Consider the following 22739-nt stretch of genomic DNA (forward strand, 5'->3'; position numbering starts at 1 on the left):
ATATTAGTTTGGCATGAGTGAAGTGGCAAACATCTGACCCTCACTCATACACAGTTCAACTTTCGAATGAATGAATGAAGAAATACAGTGAATTTGCATTTTTAAATCTATAAAACAGCTGTTAGACAGTAAATCAAAGAAGAAGAAAAAACCTTTTTGGGCCTGAAAATGTGCCCCAACTTTAGGAAAATGTCTCATCAGATCAGAGACACTATAGAGGTGACTGGAGGGGAGAAAAAGGGATGACATGCGGTAAATGTCCCAGGCCGGACTCATACCTGAGATGTTGTGTTTTTGTGTAAGGGGCATTCCAGCAATTTATGTGTCAGTTTACGTGTTTTGTTCTTTGCGCAGAATCATCAGTACTGAAAATAATCATTAATTGCAGCCCTACTTGCAGAAATCCCAGAATACTAAATTGCTGGAGTAGCTCTTTAGCACAGGTAGAGAGCCATGTGAATGACCTGTTTTCTTGTACTTTTGATGAATTCATTCCTCTACTGCACTTTTATTTTGTCTAGTAAATATGGGGCAACTTATAACTGCACAGTTCCAGCACTGAAACTACACGCTTCTATTCTGAGCTGTTCAAATGCATTTCTTTACCATATAGACAGAACATCTGATTGACTCTGAAACTTTGAAACTGAAAACTTGGAAATACTTCATCAGGCTTTTTCTAAGACCAGAGATTTACAACTAAGGACAGATACACAGATTTGATGAGTATAATATGTGCTAATCAGCTGCAAATTTGGTGAATTGACAAATCTGACAAGTAGGTAATTCATTATTGAGCAACAAGGGTGAGGAGGAGCATTGTCTTAAAGATCAGGGGAGAAATCCTGATTGAGCAAACACTGTGGAGGAGTGACAGGAGGGAGCGGCGGGAAGAGAGGAGTGTGATTACCTGCTCGCTCCCTCTCTCTCCCTCCCTCTCTCTCTCCTTGTAGTCACCTCCCTCTCTGGGAGTGTACACACTCCTGCGCTCTCCCCCTGCTTGTTCACACACGCACTCGGCTTCATGCTGCACACACACCCACCGTCTCCTCTGACTGTCTGTGCGGACTGTGCACATCCAAGAAGAAGAGGCAGCTCGGTTGGGACAGGATAGTAAGGTTTGGCCAGGCTACTGTGTGTGTGTGTGTGTGTGTGTGTGCTTAGAAGAAGAAGCAGTGCTGATCCATGTGCTTGAGGTAATGCAAGACAAGTGATTTCTCTGGGGGACTCACACACAGAGACACAATTTTTTCCTCACTCAAGGACCCGCTGCTCCTTCTCGTGCCAGTGACGACTCACTCGTCAGGGTGAGTGTTGCTGAACTCCCAGTTTGACTTTCTCACACTCCCTCCTGCTCAGTTGAACCCTCGTTCTCTCTCTTCCGTGTTGTCTCTCCCTTGACTTCTTTCATGTCCTGCTCCCTCAGATCTGTCTCTGCAATTTGGCATTCGGTTATTGATCTTTTACTTTTTAGACCTCTGTCCACAAATGTGTCTGTGCGCTAGCGTGCGTGTGTGTGTGTGTGTGTGTGTATGTATGTATGTGTGTGTGAGCTCACTTTTTCCCCTGAGGATTCAAAGTCAGAGTACATGTGCATGAAACGGGCTTGAACAAGATGAAAAAGAAATCTTTCTTCCAGCCAGCTCTTTGCCTCCTCTGAATCCGTGCATATTTGAAAAACTATTTTTAAAAAACTTTCCCTGCACAGCACAGATTTATCTCACAGCAGACTCGCACTCCTTTCAGGTAATTATCCTATTGCTCAAACTTGGACAAGTAGCCGCTCATTCGCTGCCATAAGCGTGGAAGTAAAATGTCCATACGAATGTCAATATGAAACTCAAGCTGTTCCACAACAGTGAAAATGACATCACCATCTACCGTCCCAGTCAAGTCATCTCTAGCCACAGATGGCTATTTATGGTGGCGTCCACCCTTCAAAACACTACCATTCACTGAAATATGTGCCTTGTGGTTTGAATTGCAGTCTGTTTGAGGTCTTTTCATTAAGCCTGGTATCCTGTTTCTCACGTCAAGGTTTATGAACCTATGAGCATGCAGTGCTTTTTTGTTAGAGCTCGAACATCAATGTTTTTTGTGTACTGGCCAAACTCTGTCTGCAGCATCGAGTATCAAAAAGTTGCCTCTGAATGCTTGGTCAGATCACCAGGCTTGATTACTTTTTTTTTTTTATCAGATGCGTCTCGTCTCATTTTAATTGGAAAACTTTTCAAACTTTAGCAAAGGTCTGTATTTAACACTGATGCACTGACCAGAGTATATTTATATCATAGGTCAATAAGGTGTTATTGTGCAAAATGCTAATTGTATAAGTGAATCCATGGTTTGCATCTTATCGTCTCTTAAATGATACATGGATGTTCTTTAGCAGGCTACTAATGGACATGGGAAATGTGTTCTCTCGTCGGTGGGGAGATAATAGAAAGCTCTCATGGTGAACCAGTGACTTAATGTGTTACCTGCTCCCCATTAAGCTTCAATAGATGGCTTACGTTCGGCCAGGTAGGCCTAGTTTATTTGAAAAAGAAAAAGTACATTTATCACCAAAGCTGACTGGTGTAAACATCTGTCACAGTTTATAGACCCACTTTCTGGTTTCAGCTTTGACTTTCCATATTTACTGATAGCTGTGCAGGCACATAGTTTTCTGTGTCTGATAGTCCAGTGGGACAAGAAACATAAGAAATGAGACTGTTTAAATGACTTATGTTGGCATTTTCAGTCTTATTTTGTCCTTGGAATAAATAATAAAAAAAAATACTCTGATTGCTCAGCTACCATATCGACAGTGAGATACAGATGAAAGGGGCAGAGAAAATCAGAGCACACCTGATTAGAAACTCATTGGTTCTCCGAAACAACCAATATTTCTGCAATGTTTTCAAAATACATAATGTGAGATTGTACAGCAATGTTTTTCTCACAAGTGAACTGGATTTACTTAAATTATCCACACCCAGCCCATCATGCTCCTGTACGTGTTAATGATTAATTCACTTCATGGATTCGTACACCAATAAAACGACCCCCAAGAATGAAGGACTATTGTGAGCTAATCTGTAGATTTGAATGCACAAACGTGGATGCCAGGGCTTCTAAAAGTGCTTTAAAGCATAACTGAGTTGCATATTACACTAAAAGATATGTTGGACTGATAAACAAGCATTAACGCTGGTTTTGACAAAACGGAAACGAAGATGTGTTTTTTCTTTTTTTGCTCGTGGGCTCGTACGTGACTGTGTGTGTCTCTGCACAAACAAACACACCCTCTTGTAGACGTCATACGAAGTTCAGTTTTCGTTCCAGTTTCGCAGAACAATTTTACAGCTCATGTATAAGCTGAGGGACACTCGGCCACTGCCCGTCTTATCCTTATACACTCATTCACGTGCGCTATATAGCAATGAAGCAGCTATTGGATTACCAGTGTGGCTGTTATCCTATTACAAGACAGAGGTTGTAAGCTGTCAACTGTGTGTGATATCAAACGGTCTAAACCAAGGGAAGTGTGTCTCACTTGCTCAGACACACACAATGAATATATGTGTACACACGTATTGTTAACATGCTGCCATAGCATGTGTTCACACCTGTACATTCCTCGTCTTGAATTTCACTTGCAGCGTTTACAAAACATTACATCTTCAGATTGAGAGGGCAGGGCCGGTGCACGCTTGGTTTTTATAAGGAGTGGGTTTTTGCATTCGGCTTGGGGTCAGGATGCCATCACTGTTTGGGCAGGACAGGGCCAAAAGTCCTTGTAGATAAATGGTTGGAGGTATTGATAGGTGACAGGTGAGAGCGTTAGGATTAGCAGATTTTGACTGCAAATTATCTTTCTGCTCGTAGCTTTAGGCCCAACGCTGCAAAGTAACCGATATCTTGACACCAGCAAGTAAACTTTGAACTCCCCCTCCTCCAGCACAGAGCCTTGGCAAGCCGAAGAGAGGAGTGGCTGCTAGTGTACGCGTTTATGAGTTATGAGGTGCTTAAAAAACAGCCTGTAGGTGAGGAATAGGTGAACACGTATGCTTTGCACATCTATATACAAGCACAGACTCACACAAGAACTCTGGCTGAGCAAACCAGATGTACAATATATCTTTTTTTTAAAAGTCATATCTGTGTTTTCAGTTTAGTTTTATGACTGTTTTTACAGCCCCCCTATTGCAGTTGCTGCTGTGACTCACTGGTCACGAACTGAAATAAATTTCCCACTGACAAAAAGGACTGCATCTCCTTTTTTCATATTTCACCAGACATAAAGGCTGTCAAAGAAGCTTTGTGAATAAAACCGATTTTCTGCTGTCAGTGAACGTGCCTGGCTGTCTTTTGATCAGCAAGAAGCCAGAGTAAAAATAGCCTGAATAGTGTTTTCGTCATCAGTTCTGCGAGCACCCGAGACAGGCCGCCCACCATGCAGCCTGCAGTGTACCTGCTGCAAGACACAGCTTAAAGGAAGCTGCCACTGGCCTGATTACAACCTGCTTTAGATGTGACAAGATGTCTCAGCTTCCTGGCATGGAAGCCTCTCCCCTCTGGTCTTGTAAGCCTCAGCAACACATGAACGCTGATTATATCAACTCAGATATGCTCCAGTTTGTAAGTGCATGTGGATTACGAAACTGTGCATTGACTGGTGGGTGTCAGCTGTATTTGCTCATAAGCATATTTAAGTTTCCATGAGGAAGTTACCTTTAAAATATCGGTCTGTCATTATAAAGCAGAGCAGGTGGCGTTTATCTTAAACGCACGAAGGTGTGATAATAATCAGGAATGTATTTTGGGCGGCTATGCTCTGCAACACATGCATTACATGAGACAATAGTGTTTACAGAATGGGAATACGAGACATATCAGCTGCAGCTAAACACAGTAAGTCCAAAGTATATGCAATGAGATACATGTCCAGTGTGGACCTGAAACAGTTAGTCACTTAATTGATCAATTGATTTGACAGTCTAGCAGCCTGAAGATTAAAATGCTGTGAGTCCTAAAGACTTTGGTAAACCTGACTTTTCCTCCACCAACACTGTGAGATTCAGATCTGTGGTTTTAGCACTGGATGAATTGCCATTAAATCTGGTTCACATGTTCATTATCGGGAGATGATGAATTGAAGTTTGATGGCTTGCTAAATTTTGGTAATGACCAAATACCTGCTCTGCTTTGTTCAGTGCTATTAGCAAATGTTAGCATGCTAACATAGTATACATGTAGTAAACTTTGGTAATCATCACTCTAACGTGCTCACATTAGTGTCCGTGTGAGCATGTTAGCATGCTGACGTTAGCATTTAGCTTAAAGTACCACAGTTAATCTTGTTCAAGCAAAAATACCAAACATTTACTCATTGCAGCTTTTCAGATGTGAAGATTTGCTGCTGTTTTGGTGTATTATGATAGTAAACTTAATATATTTGGGTTTGTGACTCTTGGCCAGATGAAACAAGCAATTTGAAGATGTGTTCTTGGGCTGTATGAAGTTGGTGGGCAATTTATTGGGCAAATTATGGGCAATAGATAGTGTCATTATTCAAATTGTATACGCTGCTTTTAGTTTGCCTTAGCAACAAATGCTGGTGGGTTAACTGTGTGAATGCTGCAGGTTCAGCTGCCATGATGGCCCTACGGATGTGACTGATGTTGTCTTAGAGGCAGTCAGACTCTTAAACACCTGAGAGGTTTAATGAAGCTCCTCGTCAGGTGGGGAAACATTCCTGTGTGACAGCATGAGGCTCTCTGTGATGGCCTCAGGCTAGAAGGTGAGAAGTGGGAGAGTAAACTGAGACAGAGGCACGATCCCCACCCGTACATTTCTGTTACTTTTAGATTCGCCTTCATTATTTCTTTTCTTTAACCCAGATTTTCTCCGTCTGCCAGTTTAACTCCCTGCTCGGCTTCCAGCGGTGCAGCAGCCACACCTGCGTCATGCTAACTAAACACAGTTATTTTTATTTCACTCACTGTGATGTCACACTGTTTGCATTTTAGCTGTATTTATTTAGCCATCATCTAAAAGGCCAGCGGGCAGTCCACACAAACCAGGAGAATGATGTCACTGTTTTTAGATGACACGTGATGTCTAATAGACGTATGTTGTGATGGGTTTGTGCCTGTTTGTCTTGCCGTGTCCTATTTTCATTTCCCCTTTACGTCTTTGCTCTCCCTGTTTCTACTGTAAGTCATTGTTTGGGTGCGTTTTTTCTGTTAACATCTTGTCCATCAACCTCCTCCACCCCTAATTCATAAGTAATGACCATGCAGCAGGCAGGCAGGGAGCCAGGCAGAGTAGCAGAGCAGACATGCTGGCTCACCAGGCCTCGTCCCAGCGGACCAGAGCCACTTATCTCTCACAATAATGACATCTGCATCGACTGGCTTAAGGAAAGTGGCTAAAAAGAGACTCTGGATTTGGGAAGTCCTTTCCATATTCATTCACTGTTTTATAATTGACTGAGCAATTGATTTGATTTAGAGAGTGTCCTGAAAATTGCCTATTTCATTAGTAACACTGAAAAGTCGTAGTAATACTGATGTTATTAAACAAACCATTTGTTTGTAACACAAACGTAATAATCATTACTACGGATATTGTCATTTATGATGCATAAACAAATGGTCTAATAATAACCATCCTGACCTCACTCAGCCTTGCAACCATGAACAATGTTTTCACACATAACTGTTGTCAGCATTTTAATGTCTGTTTGACTTAACAGCATTTGTATAACTCAACTCAGTATGAATCTGAGGATGCAGCATAAGCAGATGTCTAATAAATGTATTTTTAGATATGCAAATCTTATCACTACAGTAGGAAGCTTTGAAGCACTGACATAAAAAGAAAGTAATTGTCATAAAGATACATTAGATGCTCACTAGGCACACATTAACCTCAAATACAACCCAATATAATGAACAAATGTGTGTGTTTGAATCCTTATTCCATTACATCGTACATTTAAACATACTGCACTGACTTGTGCCAAACAACATTTTTTTTCCAAATGAAGTGATAAGTTCTTTACCAGTAACTGCCCGAACCTCAAAAGCTTTTTGCTCAGTAATTATTTTACCACTTTATTATTACTCTGGTACATTAAGAGCAGAGCAGAATAATCAGAATTTAAAAATAAAGGACAGGGAACAAGCTAAAAACTTACATTGCTAACAAATACTGGGAATAAAACTGTGACTAAAATAATACCTTGTGGAACACCACAGGATATTTCCTTGTCCTGAAACAAAGCTCCACAAGTATCTAAAACTTGAGAAATAAATGAGTGCTTAAGGTTGATTGGAGAGGTGACTTTTGAACAACATTAGTATTAACACTGCGTTATGGTCATCTGTTTGTTTCATAATAATGATAATGACGAAACAGTAATAATTACCTTCACCTGTAGTGTTCTTGTGTTTGACAACTTATTTTTGTTTTAATTTTATAAATATGGTAACTTTTTATTAGTGGGAAGGGAAGAAGTGGTTCAAAATGTTCAAAAGCCTTTATTATTATCTTGGCTATCTACCTTAATCATGTGTCCTCAATAAGAAAGGCTTTTTCAATTTTGTGCAGCGTGTCTTTTTTTTGGGGGGGGGGAAATCAATCACATCTACGTTACTGCTTGACTTGTGAGAAAGGAACCGGAGAGTAAAAAGCCTCATCACCATAACCGTGAAGGATAATTCTCCTTGAATGACTTCCCCCTTCTCCTCCCTCCTCTCTCAGATGACATGGCGTCCTCAGTACCGCAGCTCCAAGTTCCGCCACGTGTTTGGTAAGGCCGCCACCAAGGAGAGCTGCTATGATGGTGTGCCAATCACACGCAGCGTCCAGGACAACAACTTCTGTGCTGTCAACCCACGTTTCCTGGCAGTCATCACTGAGTGTGCTGGGGGAGGGGCCTTCCTGGTCCTGTCTGTCAATCATGTGAGTATCTCCATCTCATGGCAGGTTTTACAGACTGATGGCAGCTTTTTTAAAGTGGCATATTCACCATTTTGCTCAATATTCTGGCAATAGATACTGTGATATATTTGTTGTTGATATGTACTCTGAATGTGCCCTGCTACAAGGTGAAAAAGGGGAGAATAGCTTGGCTCCAGACCACTAAATCTCCACTGTCTTTAGCGATTTAATTAGATCTGGTCAGAAAACAACTCCGTTCCACACTCACTGGCCACATTATTAGGTACAGAGATACAACCTAAGGCCATAAATACAACAGTTCTGCCATGAATTCTACTTTTGTTAAGTGTGTACATTCAGTTTTTATATCTTGAAATATTCTTCCTTATCATCTAAGCAAAATGAGTTGTACATTTTGCTTAAAAGTGTAGTTAAATCAGCAACAAATATTATTTTTTTTAATCAATATTTTGAGTTCTATGTTGGACAATTTCTTTTCTTTGCTCTTGCACATACAGACACCTGGAAACGACAGCTATGCTCTCAGATTATAAATAGGACAGCAGCAGTGGAGCCAAAAGAATCTTTAAATACCAGGAAACCCCCGGCAGCTCATTCAATGCAACCTAAACATCGCATGTGGTCTTTTTCTCCCCTTCCTCCTCCTCCTCATTATTCTGTCTTATCTCCCTCGGCCTACACGTGATTAATCAAACACTCTCCCAGACGCTATTTATGCACATTATCACGTCCACTGGCGTTGTCAGTAACAATAGTGCTCTCTCAAATAAACTCTGCCAGACCTCCTCACTCGTGTGTTGGTTAAATTTACACTCTAGCTGTGTATCTCCAGTGCAGAGCGATTCATCAAGCTGAAGACCTCTCCCTCCTTTCTCCCTCTCTCCGTCCGTCTCCATCTTTTAAATCGTCTTGGTGAATTATCACCACCCTCCTGGCATGGGCAGGAATTGCATACAAGCTTAGGAATGGCATAACTCATCTTTTGACCCGACCTCCCCCCCCCCTTTCTCCTCCTTTCAATGTCTCGAGGAGGTGAAACTTCAGCACTCCCTCCCTTCTGCCGCCTTCACCTCCCTATCTATACGTGTGCACTTACAGATAATCTATTGTTCTATGGAGAAAGTCATTAACACTCATAAAGGACAGAAGTGCTGTGTTCTTCTCAGCACAGATAATGGATACGTCATGGCCGTGTTCCAAACACACCTTCCCTGCACAGTAATGTAGCCCGCAGGTGTGTGTGCCTCAACTGAAGGAAGGTTCTGCTCATACAAACACCGTAATTAGCAGTCTTGTTGAGGCAGAAAATCTTCAGTAAGACTCACTGACTTTGCCCTTGTAACAGGATCACTGAATACCAGGACATGTGTCACAAACGTTTTGTGTAATTCCACCTTCAGTTTGAGTCTTTTCATGTTAATGTCAAGGAGAGTTTGACTGCTTGTAAGCTGGGACACTTGTCCTAACCTGTACAGATCGACGGGTCCTGTTTAGATACACGGAAGCTGGCTATCCGGTCTTTTAAGCTGCACTAATCAATATTTTTATATTAAAGGGGAACTGCGCAGATTTTATCAGTCTGTCTTCAGGTCTTTGGGAAGCAAAGAGACTAAGTTAGTGACGAGAGGGTGAACATAGGGAAGCTTTTTCACAGCTAAAGAGTGTGATATTTCTCCCCAGAAGCTGGTCGACTTGTCAATCTGCATTCTGCACTCTTTCGACGCTGTGCTCTTTTCTTAACCAAGAACATGAACTTGAGTTCATGAGTTCGGTGAAAGGCCTTTCAAATTGTTTTTAGGATTTGACCTGAAGGGACTTTGCAACGTGCAAATGCAGCTGCTTTATTATAAAGTTTAAAATGGTGGTTTTAATCTTCTTCCTTCTATATACACTACTCACAAAAAGTTAGGGATATTCGACTTTCAGGTGAAATATATGGAAAATGTAAAAAGTTAATGCTACAGTGATATTATATCATGAAAGTAGGGCATTTAAGTAGAAGCATGCAATGGTAATTTTATTCATCTTAAACAATTTATTTGAAGAAAATCTAACAACAGTGGTAGGTATACCACAACAAAAATTTTTCGGTGTCTCAATAAATTGGGATGTGGCCAAAGGACGTCCACTCCTCTCCTTTCTGTGACTCTTCCAGTCACTCTGTATCACTGTTACAACCTCCTGATGACACTCTGTGACCCTCTAAGCTCAGTGAAAACTTTCGTCTGAGGACTTCCTGTTTGAAGCCTCGCAATGGCGAGGTGCTGCTGATCAACTGTTAGGTGTCGTCTTGGTCTCATGATGTCAGAATGTGAACAGCATGATGAGGAGGACTGTTTAAATACCAATTCTAACTGAAGCAGGAAATGTATTGGTCGATTCATGGAACAAACCTGTTGTGAATTTTGCTGTTAAGCTTCTTGTTAGAGAACAGCAACTTGTGCAAAAAGTACTGAAACACTGAACAGTTGGACATGTGCATTCAAAAGTTTAGAGAAGGTCACATTAAGTTCACCTGGAAAGGTTAGAATGCATTTTAAGTTCATCCTGAAATTTCAACTGAAAGCCGAATATCCCTAACTTTTTGTGAGTAGTGTATGTTGGTTTGTGATGGTTCATGTAAGGTTAATTATGCAGCTATTATATAGCCAGGACTCTCTCTAAAACAGATATTATTATTGGAAATTAGATTGTTTATCAGATATTCTGTTTAGATGAGGGTCAAAAATTAGTTTGAATTAAGGTTTGGCCTCCTCTAAACTCAACTTGGAAGTATCAGGTTGCTGTTTTCAAAGCAAATTCTGTAATTCCAGTTTTGCTGTATTTTATGTTTACGGTATAGATATTTTATATAGTTTCAGAAAGTGGTGGAATAAACTCAAATTTACGTATATGAATATATGAAAATAAAGGTGACATGTCTACAATGAAGTCGATATTAAATCTTGTCACATGCATTCCTTAAATATAATAAAATTACAGTGTTACAGCAGCTAAGTTTCATAAGTCATAAAGAAAGTAATTTAATTAGGAAGCAAAATGCATATTTATCATACGTGCTGTGAGACATGAGAGTGCTGCTGTTTCAAACAAATCCTTTAACTTAATAACACAGTATTTAGTTAAATTGTGGCATGTTTTTTTTTTTTTGTCTCTGTCTATCAGACAGGTAAAGTGGACCCTCACCACCCCAGAGTATCGGGCCACAGAGGCAACGTGTTAGACGTTAAATGGAATCCATTCAACGACTACTGCATCGCCTCCTGCTCCGAGGACACCACGGTTTGTTCACACACACACACACACACACACACACAAACACACACAAAGTACATATTCAAAATGGTTCACTGATGTGTAATAATTTCCTTGGAGTATGAGCATGTAGCAGCAGGGAGATAATTTTATTGCTTTACCGTTTAGCCTTCAATAAGAAGTAGAAGTCATTCCTCACATTCCTCAGCTCTGACCTGGCAGAGAGGCACAGAGAAAATCCCTGAACACAAAAAGAGAAAGGAAGAGCCAACATGTTTTGCCTCCTCTTAAGACTATTTTTACAAAGTGTGTCCTCGGGCTCTGTTTTTATATTCATTCAGCTCTGAATTATTTCTGTATTGGCTATTTGTAATACATTCAGAGGTGTTAAGTGTTTGTTCTTTGGGTTGTTTGTTTTGATTGAGTTTCATGTGTAGTGGTGTAGTAAAAGTACTAATACCGCACTGTGAAAATATTCCATTACAAGAAAAACTGCACTAAAAAGTATACAAGAAACACTGAAAACGTACTTTAAGTATTAAGAGTGAAAGTAAAGTAGCAGATAATGTGTCCTGTGACTGTTTTATTATTATACATCATTAGATTATTACTATTATCTATGCATGAAGTTAAAGATTTTTACACTCGTAGTTGGTTGAGGTTAAGCTCTTGAACTAATAATTATTTTCATGTTACCATGTAACCCAACGCCCAAAGTGACACTTAGATTGAAACAATAAAAATTATTAAAAGGAGACCCAGCAAATCCGACATTTGAGAAGCTGGAACCAAGAAAGTTTATTTGATGTCAATCGATTAATCGATTGTTAGTTTCAGCTCATGTTTTTTGTCCAAAAATCTTAATCTGTAAAGTAACTATAGCTGTTGGATAACTGCTAAAGTAAAAAGTAGTAAAGTACAATAATTTCTTGTGAACTGTAGTGGAGTAGAATTGGGATAGGCAATAGAAAAAAAACATATGACACACAAGAACCTCAAATTTGTACATAAGTACAGTACTTTAGTAAATGTACTTTGTTACATCGCACCACTGTTGGCGTGTGTGTGTGTGTGTGTGTGTGTGTGTGTGTGTGTGTGTGTGTGTGTGTGTGTGTGTGTGTGTGTGTGTGTGTGTGTGTGTGTGTGTGTGTGTGTGTGTGTGTGTGTGTGTGTGTGTGTGTGTGTGTGTGTGTGTACAGGTGAAAGTGTGGGAAATCCCTCCTCATGGCATGCTGAAGAACCTTACAGTACCGTGGAAGGAGCTCCAGGGTCACAGCCGCAGGGTGGGCCTCATTGAGTGGCACCCAACTGCTAACAACATCCTCTTCAGTACGGCCTACGACTACCAGGTAACACACTCTCACACACGCTGACCGCAACACAGCCCCAAAGATAAACAAGCTAAAAAGAAATGAGGAGGACTTGGGGCTTAATGTTGGCGCTCGCTGTAAGGAACTATGTGTTACAAAGCAGCCAAACGGGTCACAGTCACGTGCAGCAGCTCTGGTTCTAGTTCACAGAAGATGATGCTGTATTATACACAGCACCATGAACGCCTCATATGTTACTTCACCACAGGTTTAGAGTCCAAAGTCTAAATGAAGAAAACCAAGTCTGAGTCAGATTTATGTTATTAATGTCGGGTCTCAAGTCTCTAAACGTCAGTGCGCTTCAAGCGAATCTCACTGCATCTGAAAATAGTTTAAATTTCATCTGTGTCGTGTGTGGAGGTGAAATTCTTCCACTCTGTGTGATAATACACTGCATCTACCCCTCTTTATAACAGCCTCGCCTTTGTGTGTGGGAACAGCTACAAACACATTTACCTTTAGATGTGATCAGACATCACTTCACTTGGCCCAGTTTGCTTCAGGTCTACTCAGCTTTTAATGGAGAGAACTGAGCAGACAAATCAGAGTCTGGAACCACTTTTACCTCTAAAATAAAAAATATATTTTATTCTTTTCAGTGGCATAATATTTTTTAGCTAGATAAGACCTGCTGTCAGTCTGATCTGGTCAATAAATAGGTTCTACAAAATATATCACACATTAACATAGTCAGCTGCAAATTGCATTACTTTTGCATTGATAGTAATATAAAATGTTAAACCTATGACCCGGATTATTACCTAACAGACGTTTGGTTGCTGAATGTGTGTGTGTGTGTATTTATGTGTGTGCCTTTCACACCTACAGGTGATGATCTGGAACCTGGACTGTCCAGAGCAGGTGATAAAGAACCCCGTGCGGACAATCAGCCACCACTCAGACGTCGTCCTCTCCATGTCTTTCAACACAGATGGCAGCCTCCTGGCCACCTCCTGCAAGGACAGGAAGGTGCGACTCATGGAGTCACTCTCAGGAAACCTACTGCAGGTAATGCTTTTTGTGTGTGTGTGTGTGTGTGTGTGTGTGTGAGAGAGAGAGAGAGCGGTAAATTCTTTACCTGTTTTTAGACAATTCACTAGTTAAATCTGAGAATTCAAGTACTCTTATTTTGAAAGGCAGTGTGAACCAGATAACTAATGTATCATATGGCATTTCAGGCTATTATTTTTCTTAATTGAAGAGTCAAACAGGAATTTATCAGTTTCAGATATTAAATGGATAAATGAAAAATCTGAAAAAAAATGATTCAAGCGCCTGGGCAAAACATGGTTTATGAAAATACTATTGGTTGCACAAACACTCTGTAGCTGAAACATTTATTGTTTTTTTTTAATTCGTTTTACTCCGTTACATAATCAGTGGCTCGTTTGTAGTTTCTCACAAATTCTGTCATCACATTTTCTCACGGGAAGCATTTCACAAAAGAACCTCTTTTACTTGAAATTTCAGTGAACAAGGAACAACTTTTTGGGGCTCAAAACACAACTTTTGAAAATCAGTACTACATTCTTTTGAACATATTACAATATTGGATAGTTTTTCATTGAAAATCAATAATGTGTACAGCCAGTATTGCATAAGTGAGGCTTCCCTGCTCCTTTTCCCCTCCCGAGCCCAGGCACTCATCCAGCACCACACAGCCAAAACTGACACCTCTGGCCAGACCAGCCCACAGCATAACTCCAGACCTCTGGGTCACCAGCCAGGCACTCACACACTTACATTAGTCTGCGCTCACACCCTTCGCCTGCCAAATAAGCTCACGTAGACGTACAAGGACCATTACATCACAATGCTGTAGTGTTGAGCTGTTACCGTCAGCAATGTAGGCCACACCTTTTATATTACTTTTAAAAACAGCATTACACTGTACATACCAAAATCTTTAGTGTGCTTTGTAAAGCATGCTTTATTATGCGTTCTTTGATGTATGCTGTGTTTGCAGGAAACCAACTGTAAGACACACAAAGCCAGCAAGGTGCTGATCCTGGGCAACCTGAAGATGCTCCTCACAACAGGCACTTCACGCTGGAACGATCGACAGATCGCTCTGTGGGATCAGGTGAGAGCAACAGCAGCAACTACATTCACCAGTTTACATTCACTAAAGAAGGCCATGAGATGTGTTTTGAAAGTCGACATTAGCTTAGATCATTTTGTCACACGTGCTGTTACCATGATCAAAGTGTTTTGTAAGAAGAAAATACGTACTGATACTCTCTGCCTTCTAAAATATTTTAAATTCAAATTGTCAAAGTTACCTATGAATGTTGTTTTTTTTAAAGTTTCTACTGAGTCCCACTTATACAATCCACACTGTAATGGAAATCTTAGTTTGTGATGGAAATCTGAACAAAATGAAGAAATCAGACAAAACTTTTTATTCAAGCTTTTGCATGCAAGAGGTCAAATCTGATACAGAGACACAGAGAGTCTGTACAGGAGTCAATAAAGTAAAGATCATCAGCAGTGCCTTTTAATGCATGAAGGCAACGAACAAGTCTTTGTCCAAAGTACATCTCTTCAATCTGTACCAGATGAGGCATGAGCACTGATGTAATGGTGTCCATCACAAGGAAATACCCCTTTTCTCTCCTGTTGAGGAAGTCCCCCCTCATCTTAAGAATACATGAGGCCTTTATATGATTATGAGGGGTGTGGGATGAGGTGAAGTCGACGTATCAGCCTGTATAAGGCACTCCAACAAAAGCATTGTAAATAGTGAGAGGTTCAGATAAGGTTTAAGAGTTCAGGAAAAGTCCTCCAGCCACACCTGCAAGTGGTATAAAGATGCAAATTGTCAGTTTGCCATCACAATATTCTCTGGCCCTCTATAATCATGTGACATTAAAATTTCCACTACATACACAAGAAATACAAAAATAAAAATAATAGTAAAGACCCAGAAAGGAGCACAATCCTAGCAATAGAGAATTAATCATAGTACAAATTAAGTAATAGGCAGACTATTATTATATTCTTATTATATTATAGTTTCCTCTCTAGAAAGTTGGGATGAAGAGAAAAAAAGACAAAAAACAGTTGAATGTTTAAATAAATATAAAAAGGAAACATTAACAAACAAACACTGTGGACATAATGAACTAAGGGAAATCAGCAGCTCATTGGTTCATCTGTTGTCATGTATGAATCAAATGATCAGACTGTAGGCAGTAGTAGTAGTAGTAGTAGTAGTAGTGATATAAAAAATATATTACACCACACACAAGCTCTTCCCACCCTGATGTTGCCTCCCAGCCTCTCTCAGACACAGCCCTGCCATCTAGTGGACACATTGGTGGATAAAACAAACCACCCAGCGATGCACCTGAAGGATTCACTGTTTGAGTGGAGCCAGACCTGCTGTCTTCTAATTTAGGTCATTGCCAAACATTTTGATCGATCACACCTGTCAGTCTGCAGTAATCGTTGCTGTGGCGGGCTGGTGTGATTTGATGTGCGAGAGCGAATCGTGGGAGGGAGATTATGGCCAAAGCACGGATTAGGGATTGAGAGCGCAGTGTTATTAATTCAGCACTGGAGAGTGCTTCTTATGTCCAAATGGATTTAAATGATTGAGTGTTTTGATATCAGGAAATGTTGTACATGCTGCTGGTGCTGAAATGTTGTTTTTGATCAGCCCTTTGTGTCTGTGTTTTGTAGGACGATCTGTCTGTGCCTTTGTTACAAGAGAACCTGGATGGTTCCTCAGGGGTCCTTTTTCCTTTCTACGACCCTGACACACACATGCTCTACATTGCCGGGAAGGTGGGTCTCTAAAAGAAAAAAAGCGTCTGAACGTTCATTCACTGAATACTTTTAATACACTCTTCTATGCAGTATTGCTACAAAGACTTCTCTTGTCTCTGTCAGGGTGACGGATACATCAGGTACTATGAGATCAGCTCAGAAAAACCATATATCCACTACTTATCAGACTACCGCTCCCACGTACCTCAGAAAGGACTGGGTAAGAAACACACAAACAAAGTGCACAAACTGCATGCTTGTGTAATCAAACTCGAGCATGTTAGACGTTTCATTTAACTGTTTTCCAACTTACATGTATGTAATACGTGGCTGTCGATCACTGTTTGGAAACTACACCTGCCTTCGGCCCGCGCCGACTCTCTCGCACCTGTAAGCAAAGCTGCTGTGCAAATAGGCCTGCGACATTTGAATAGCCAAACCAGCCGGTGAGCGCGCAGTCGTAGATCATGTGCAGTGACATGCAGCAGCAGCTGAATGCTCTAGACTTTAGAACTGAAAAGAAAAAGGATAATGTTGGATGGAAGATGTGTAGAAACTAATAAATTTTTTATGGAACTGAACAGCAGCAGCTCTTTTGCTACAGAAGTTACAGAAGAGATATAATCCACTCACTGTTCCTGCTAGTAGCATCAAAAGTTACACAAACATGTATTTTATGTATTCATAGATCAGACTCATATTTCCTATTTCAGCCATTGAGGTTGTTTTTCCTGTTGTGTTGAGTATACAACTTAAACTTAAAACATATCGTGTCTGGTGGTTTTAAAAACATCATAAATCACTGAGAAATGAGTGTCCAAATTCATTGTAGGGGTCTAATAATCAGATATTTTAATTTAGGTGGATGTTAAAAGGGTTTAAAAGCCTATAATTTCTTTACCGCACATTGTCCTGAAGTGGTGCTCTGGGTGAGAACAGCCCTGGATTAGATCTCTTGCTTTTTCCATTGCAATATACACAAATCTAAATAAATAAAATTTTTGTTAAGCCATAATATAGTTATCGTGCATCTTATTTGGAGTTTTGTTTTACGTCTGTGTTCTCTTATATATCTGCCTATCTCCATCCATCAGCACACTTTTAGTGTACAGTAACTGTGTCTCTCCGTATGTAACAAAAGATACTGCAGAGAGTATTAAACCTGCCCCGGCCTGTGTGTCTCCCCTCAGGTGTGATGCCAAAGAGAGGTCTGGATGTGAGCTCCTGTGAGGTGTTCAGGTTCTACAAACTGGTGACAATCAAGAGTCTCATTGAGCCTCTTTCCATGATCGTACCCCGCAGGGTGAGAGCGCATCGGCTCACACAAACCACAAACACCAGGGGATATAAGAAATGATATGCATTGGTTTTTTAGCTTAATACATTTCAGAGAGCTAATTTTGATGTGCATACGTCTGTCTGAATGTGCCGCGTGTGCGTTTCCAGTCGGAGTCGTACCAAGAAGACATCTATCCAATGACGGCTGGTAACAAGCCAGCTCTGACTGCAGAGGAGTGGCTCAGCGGCATCAACAAAGGTCAGAGATGTCACATGCATGCAAATTTAATGTAAAATAAACACAGTGATGTTAAATACATTCAGTTATTCCTCTATGGTGCATTTACCTTGAACAAAGCTTTTCACATGTGTGTTTTCTTGGAATCCCTGAAAAAAAAATCAAGAGATCAACAGACTTTGCAATTGTCAGTATGTATTTATATCAAATGACTGTCCAGCTGTAATCCTAATTCATTACATATTTTGAGTCCCGACTTTAATTTCACAGTAAAATGTGTTTTTGAGTGTGTTTTGCTTCACTGTTTACACTCCTTTAGTCCTATAGTATCCAAGCTATTTGTAGCTACCAGTGATGGAAGAAGTTATAAGTAAAACCTCTGCATTTAAAGTAAAAGTAGAACAGCAAACGTAATGCTGTAGCTTGTCATGGTTGGACTAATATATTCTACACAGTCAGTTTAATTTAAGTCCCTTATCCCCTAGGCCCAGTCCTGATGTCTCTGAAGCCTGGAAGTCAAGTAGCAGAGTCGTATTCAGAGATGAGTAAGGGGCTGGGAAACTCAATGGACACTCGCAGGTCTCAGAGCAGACCAGGCATGCTGCAGCTGGCGTACATTCAGGACCAACTGGGAACCAAAGACGGCAAGGAGGACGGCAGCCGCGCAGAGGACGACAGGAGTCGGATGCTCGTCAGCAATGGGGAAGACCTTGGACTTTGCTCTCCCCCTCGAACGGAGAACGAGGTACTGAATGATTCTGGTGTCGCTGCCTGTAGGCCCAGCGGGGGAATTAGAAATGTGGCCTTAATTTCTGAATTACTAATGCGCTAATGCTGAAAGTTGGTAATACTAAATGTAAGGGATGACAAGGACAGGATTTTTGGAAATGAAAGTTACACCCTTGGTACATCCCAATGTGATGTAATGTGTGTGTGTGTGTGTGTGTGTTTTTGTCCACAGATGCGTCTGAAGTTTCACAAGCAGCAGGAGGAAATCCGACGGTTGAGGGAGCTCCTCAACCAGAGGGACGTGCGCATCAAGCAGCTGGAGCTGGAGATTAAGAACATCAAAAACTCTCAGTCTCAGAGCTCACTTTAAGACTTGCCCGACCTGCTGAGTCACCTTCACCTCCTCCTCGTGGAGCTCATGCATTACTGTACAAACTTACTAACCACCACATTCTTGGCAAGGTCCCGACTCACCTCTTATTCTTTAATGAGCCCCCCCCCGAATACTCACTGCACAGGGATGATTTCAACCTCATCTTCGTCTTTCAGTCCGTCACTTCCACACAAGATGCACATACTCTTCGTTCATGTATATACACTCAAACACTGAATCTTATCCAGCTGTACCACGTTTTAAAACTCTTTGCACCTGTTTACCTTTACCCCGTTTCTTTTGTACGCCTCACAGCTATGCAACTTTATTGTACTTTTTAGCTTTTTTTAATGCTCTTTGTAGCAGCGAGATAAAAGGATGTTTGTGCCTGTCTTGGCTGAATGATGTGGCTCGTCTGCGTGTTGTTTGAAAGTTGTTGCGGGGCAGGAGCAGACATCCTGTGTGATTGTAAAATTACGCTGAATTTATTTTCTACGCTTGGTGATTGTTTTTTTTTTTTTTCCTCCCCAATATTTAAACTACTGTAAGTGGAGATGGCTGTGGTGTTTTACCGTATGTGTGCTTGAATGAGAATGATCTAAATGAATGAGGATATCATGATCCCAGCTGTGTTCATCCGTTTCATTGAACTGCATTTGTTTTTTTTTTATTTTATTTTTTAATGACTGGAAAATTGGTGAAAAATCCATCTGTTTCACAGCAACTATTCTGTCAGCCAATTCTGTAACTGATGCTATGTAGCAGTTTCGATCTCAATTTTTATATTTATTTTAAAATACCATTTAATCAAGTACTTGAATTTCCGATTGTAATTTTGGAAAATACAGCACGCAAACTGCTTAAAACGGCCTGCTTGCTTTTTCCTGACACGGAGTCACGGTGAAGAAACCGTTTAAAGCCATCACAGAGCAGAGTACTGCAAATACTGCGCCGCCTCTGGCTTAGGTTTTGTTCCAGTAGCTTTGTATATGCATTTTCCTTAAGGAGGCTGTGTTTTTTTTTCCTCTGTAAAAAGCTGAAACACGACCGCTCGTGTTTTAATCTGAAAGTGTCTCTGCTACTGTAGTGGATAGTAACATCTAAGCACCTCACAGCTCTGATGAGTTAGAGTGAGAAAAATTATGATGTATATTGTGAGATGACGGAAGTGTGTCACACCTTTTTCTACCATGGTAGCCATCCCTTCAGTATCTCGCCTGTATCAGGAGATGGTACGCTCCTTGGTTTGTCAATTTTTTTTACTGGATTAAATAACTGACTGATTCACATACAGTTTCGCAGTAAAGGTATAAAAGATTATCCACTGAATTTAATATATCATGATACAATCTCGTATTAGATGAAAATGTAGGATTTCATTCTTATTGCCCACTCCCAAGGTGGACCTGCAGTTGTTGAATGCTGAACAAAATAATCATTGACATTGTTCATTCCTGCACCTTGGAAACACAATCTCCACTCAAGGTCAGTTATAATGCCGACTCTCAACAGTCTGTATTAGCAGGTGGAGTTTGAAAGGAAGTGGCCCTTGAGTAGAAATGTCTTTTTCAACTGCTGTCTACAACATCAAGAATGAATTATCAAACTCTGTTTTAAGCCAACAGGGATGAGAAGTCCTGGCACAGATATCTGATGGGTTTTTTTTCGTAAAGATGGACAGAGATTGAAATAGCCTGGATGAGGCTGGTGGGACAGAATTCAGCTTAACAAGGGGACTCATCTTCCTCTCTTCATTTCACTTAAATGTGACATGGAACACATCAACGTTTTTAAATGCTTAGCTGTGATGTGATCTGTTACTGTGACTGCAGAGGCTTAAATAACTGTAAAGTGTGCACACATTTACACTGAGGAGTCGGTTAAGTCCACCCCAATGGCATCTAGAAATGTGTTTTTCCTAAGGGAAATTCTGAACGCCGTTCATAGCTTTTGCCACGGTGCAGTCAGACCAGTTTCTCATATACGTTTCTGTCAGCATTGGGGCAGTGGATTTTCAAAAGAAGACATTCTCTTGTCTCTCATGTCCATTTTGAGAGGAACAATTCTCTGACTGGCATGTAAATATGCATAAATATTAGGCGCCACAAACAATATAGCTGTTGATCCTAAGATTACCAGCCAGGTACAGCACAAATGACCATGCATGTCTGTATTTATGTAGTCAGAGGCAAAAGCTCACATTTCTCCGCCAAGATGCATCACATGGAAACTGCCACGCCAACCACAGACACACAGGCCTCAGTACAATTGTGAACCTTTTGACCTCTGGTAGGACAGTTCTAGCACAGCTTCATCTCTGGCTGACTTTTGTCCAGGAGCAGCAACGCCCGGCCAGTGTAAACTCTAACCACTGCTGCTGCTGGTGGACGTGTCTCAACACATTTCCACAATGTGCTGCTGTTTTTACAGTTGGCCAGTGGACTGGCTCGAGGGCTGATTTGGTCTTTTCTTCACATCACAGCAGTTTAAGGAGACAGGTTGTACTTCCATTTTGCTTCTTTTCTGTCTTGTTGCTATTCCAGTCAGACTAATTATGTTCCCCACAAAATTTATCTAAATGGATTGTTCCTCAGCCAAAGAACAATTTCATTTGTATTTTTATGCTATTTCTGCCTGTCAAAAATCTGTCTGGAAAAGCAAATGAAAAAGGACTTTTGTCAAAACTGTGCATTTAAAACATAATTATTGGTTAGCTTAGGGACTCACTGCTCAGTGCAGTTTATACCACAAATAAATACTTCATATCTCTCACTAAATAACAAAAGAAGCTGCCATTTCTTACCCAATTTCTTCAGCTCTGTTTTATAGTGACTGAATTGCTGCTCCATATCAATACCTGTGAGCACACCTACTATGGAGCCCTAAAATGTTTCATATACATGAATAAAAAGGACATTATGCAACAATCTGCAAAATATATTTATGAACCAACATTTTTTTCAAATGATTGAAGAAATTGTTAATTCATTGTTGTTTTAAGTTATTATGGAATGGAGTTTCATTTGATATAATTTTTAGTCATAGACATTTTATTTCACACTTTATTATAGTGGTGTTGTCACCACTCTCTCACCTTTCAGCCAATCACGAAGCCTCAGCGTTAGTTCCTGTTAGCTGGAGCAACAGCTTACTAGAGGCTGCTGCTGTAAATGAAATTAGTTACAAATGATATTCAGAAAAATACCATAAGGTAACAAAAGGGGAGGAATTAACATTTGAGTTTTAATAATTTCTTGAATATTTCACAATTTACCTTTTGCATTTATATATTTTGCAGAATTTATTCAGGTGATCATTTATTTCACATTTATTTATTTTAATCAGACACAGATTGAATTAATTTGGTCGATCCATTCATTGATATTACAGGTTTATCCACTGACAGCTTTCACATTGTTGTAGATATCTGGCAAATTTACATAAAGTCAAACCCCACAGATTTAAAACACTTTCTTGTGCTGCGACTAATAATTTTTTATCACTTAATCAATTAGTCTTTAAACAGCTTTTCTTTAGAAAATGTTTTTGTTTAAAAATGGCTTCAGCCGATTATTAAAGAAGTTGCTGATTCATTCCCCGTTGATCGATTAATCAACAAACTGTTTATTGAATCTATTTTTCCCCAGTTTATTAGAGTTTTTATTTTCATTCCAGTTCACTGGAGTGTTATCCACTGAGAATAATTAATCTCTCATATTCCTGTTACCAGCCGTGAACACCCACACAGGTGTTTTCCACTGACAATCAAACA

General features: G+C 40.3%; 1 protein-coding gene across 1 annotated transcript; it reads left to right on the plus strand.

Annotated features, from left to right (window-relative positions):
- The first annotated feature begins 995 nt into the window (after positions 1-995).
- Positions 996-20246, plus strand: coro2aa (coronin 2Aa). Its single transcript, XM_070827773.1, has 12 exons — positions 996-1307; positions 7753-7953; positions 11119-11235; positions 12408-12557; positions 13407-13586; positions 14545-14661; positions 16263-16367; positions 16473-16569; positions 17540-17652; positions 17796-17886; positions 18351-18610; positions 18827-20246. Exons 2-12 carry the CDS (start codon positions 7753-7755, stop codon positions 18962-18964), a joined length of 1569 nt encoding a protein of 522 aa, XP_070683874.1. The 5' UTR covers positions 996-1307; the 3' UTR covers positions 18965-20246.
- The last annotated feature ends 2493 nt before the right edge of the window (positions 20247-22739 follow it).

Source organism: Pempheris klunzingeri, chromosome 3, assembly GCF_042242105.1.
Source record: "Pempheris klunzingeri isolate RE-2024b chromosome 3, fPemKlu1.hap1, whole genome shotgun sequence".
NCBI lineage: Eukaryota > Metazoa > Chordata > Actinopteri > Acropomatiformes > Pempheridae > Pempheris > Pempheris klunzingeri.

Bases quoted from the DNA above. Each gene is read 5' to 3' on its own strand.
- coro2aa (XM_070827773.1), top strand. From the start codon at position 7,753: ATGACATGGCGTCCTCAGTACCGCAGCTCCAAGTTCCGCCACGTGTTT. The intron at 17,653-17,795 runs GTGAGAGCGCAT...GTGCGTTTCCAG, and splicing joins CCATGATCGTACCCCGCAGG to TCGGAGTCGTACCAAGAAGA. The intron at 18,611-18,826 runs GTACTGAATGAT...TTTTGTCCACAG, and splicing joins CCCCTCGAACGGAGAACGAG to ATGCGTCTGAAGTTTCACAA.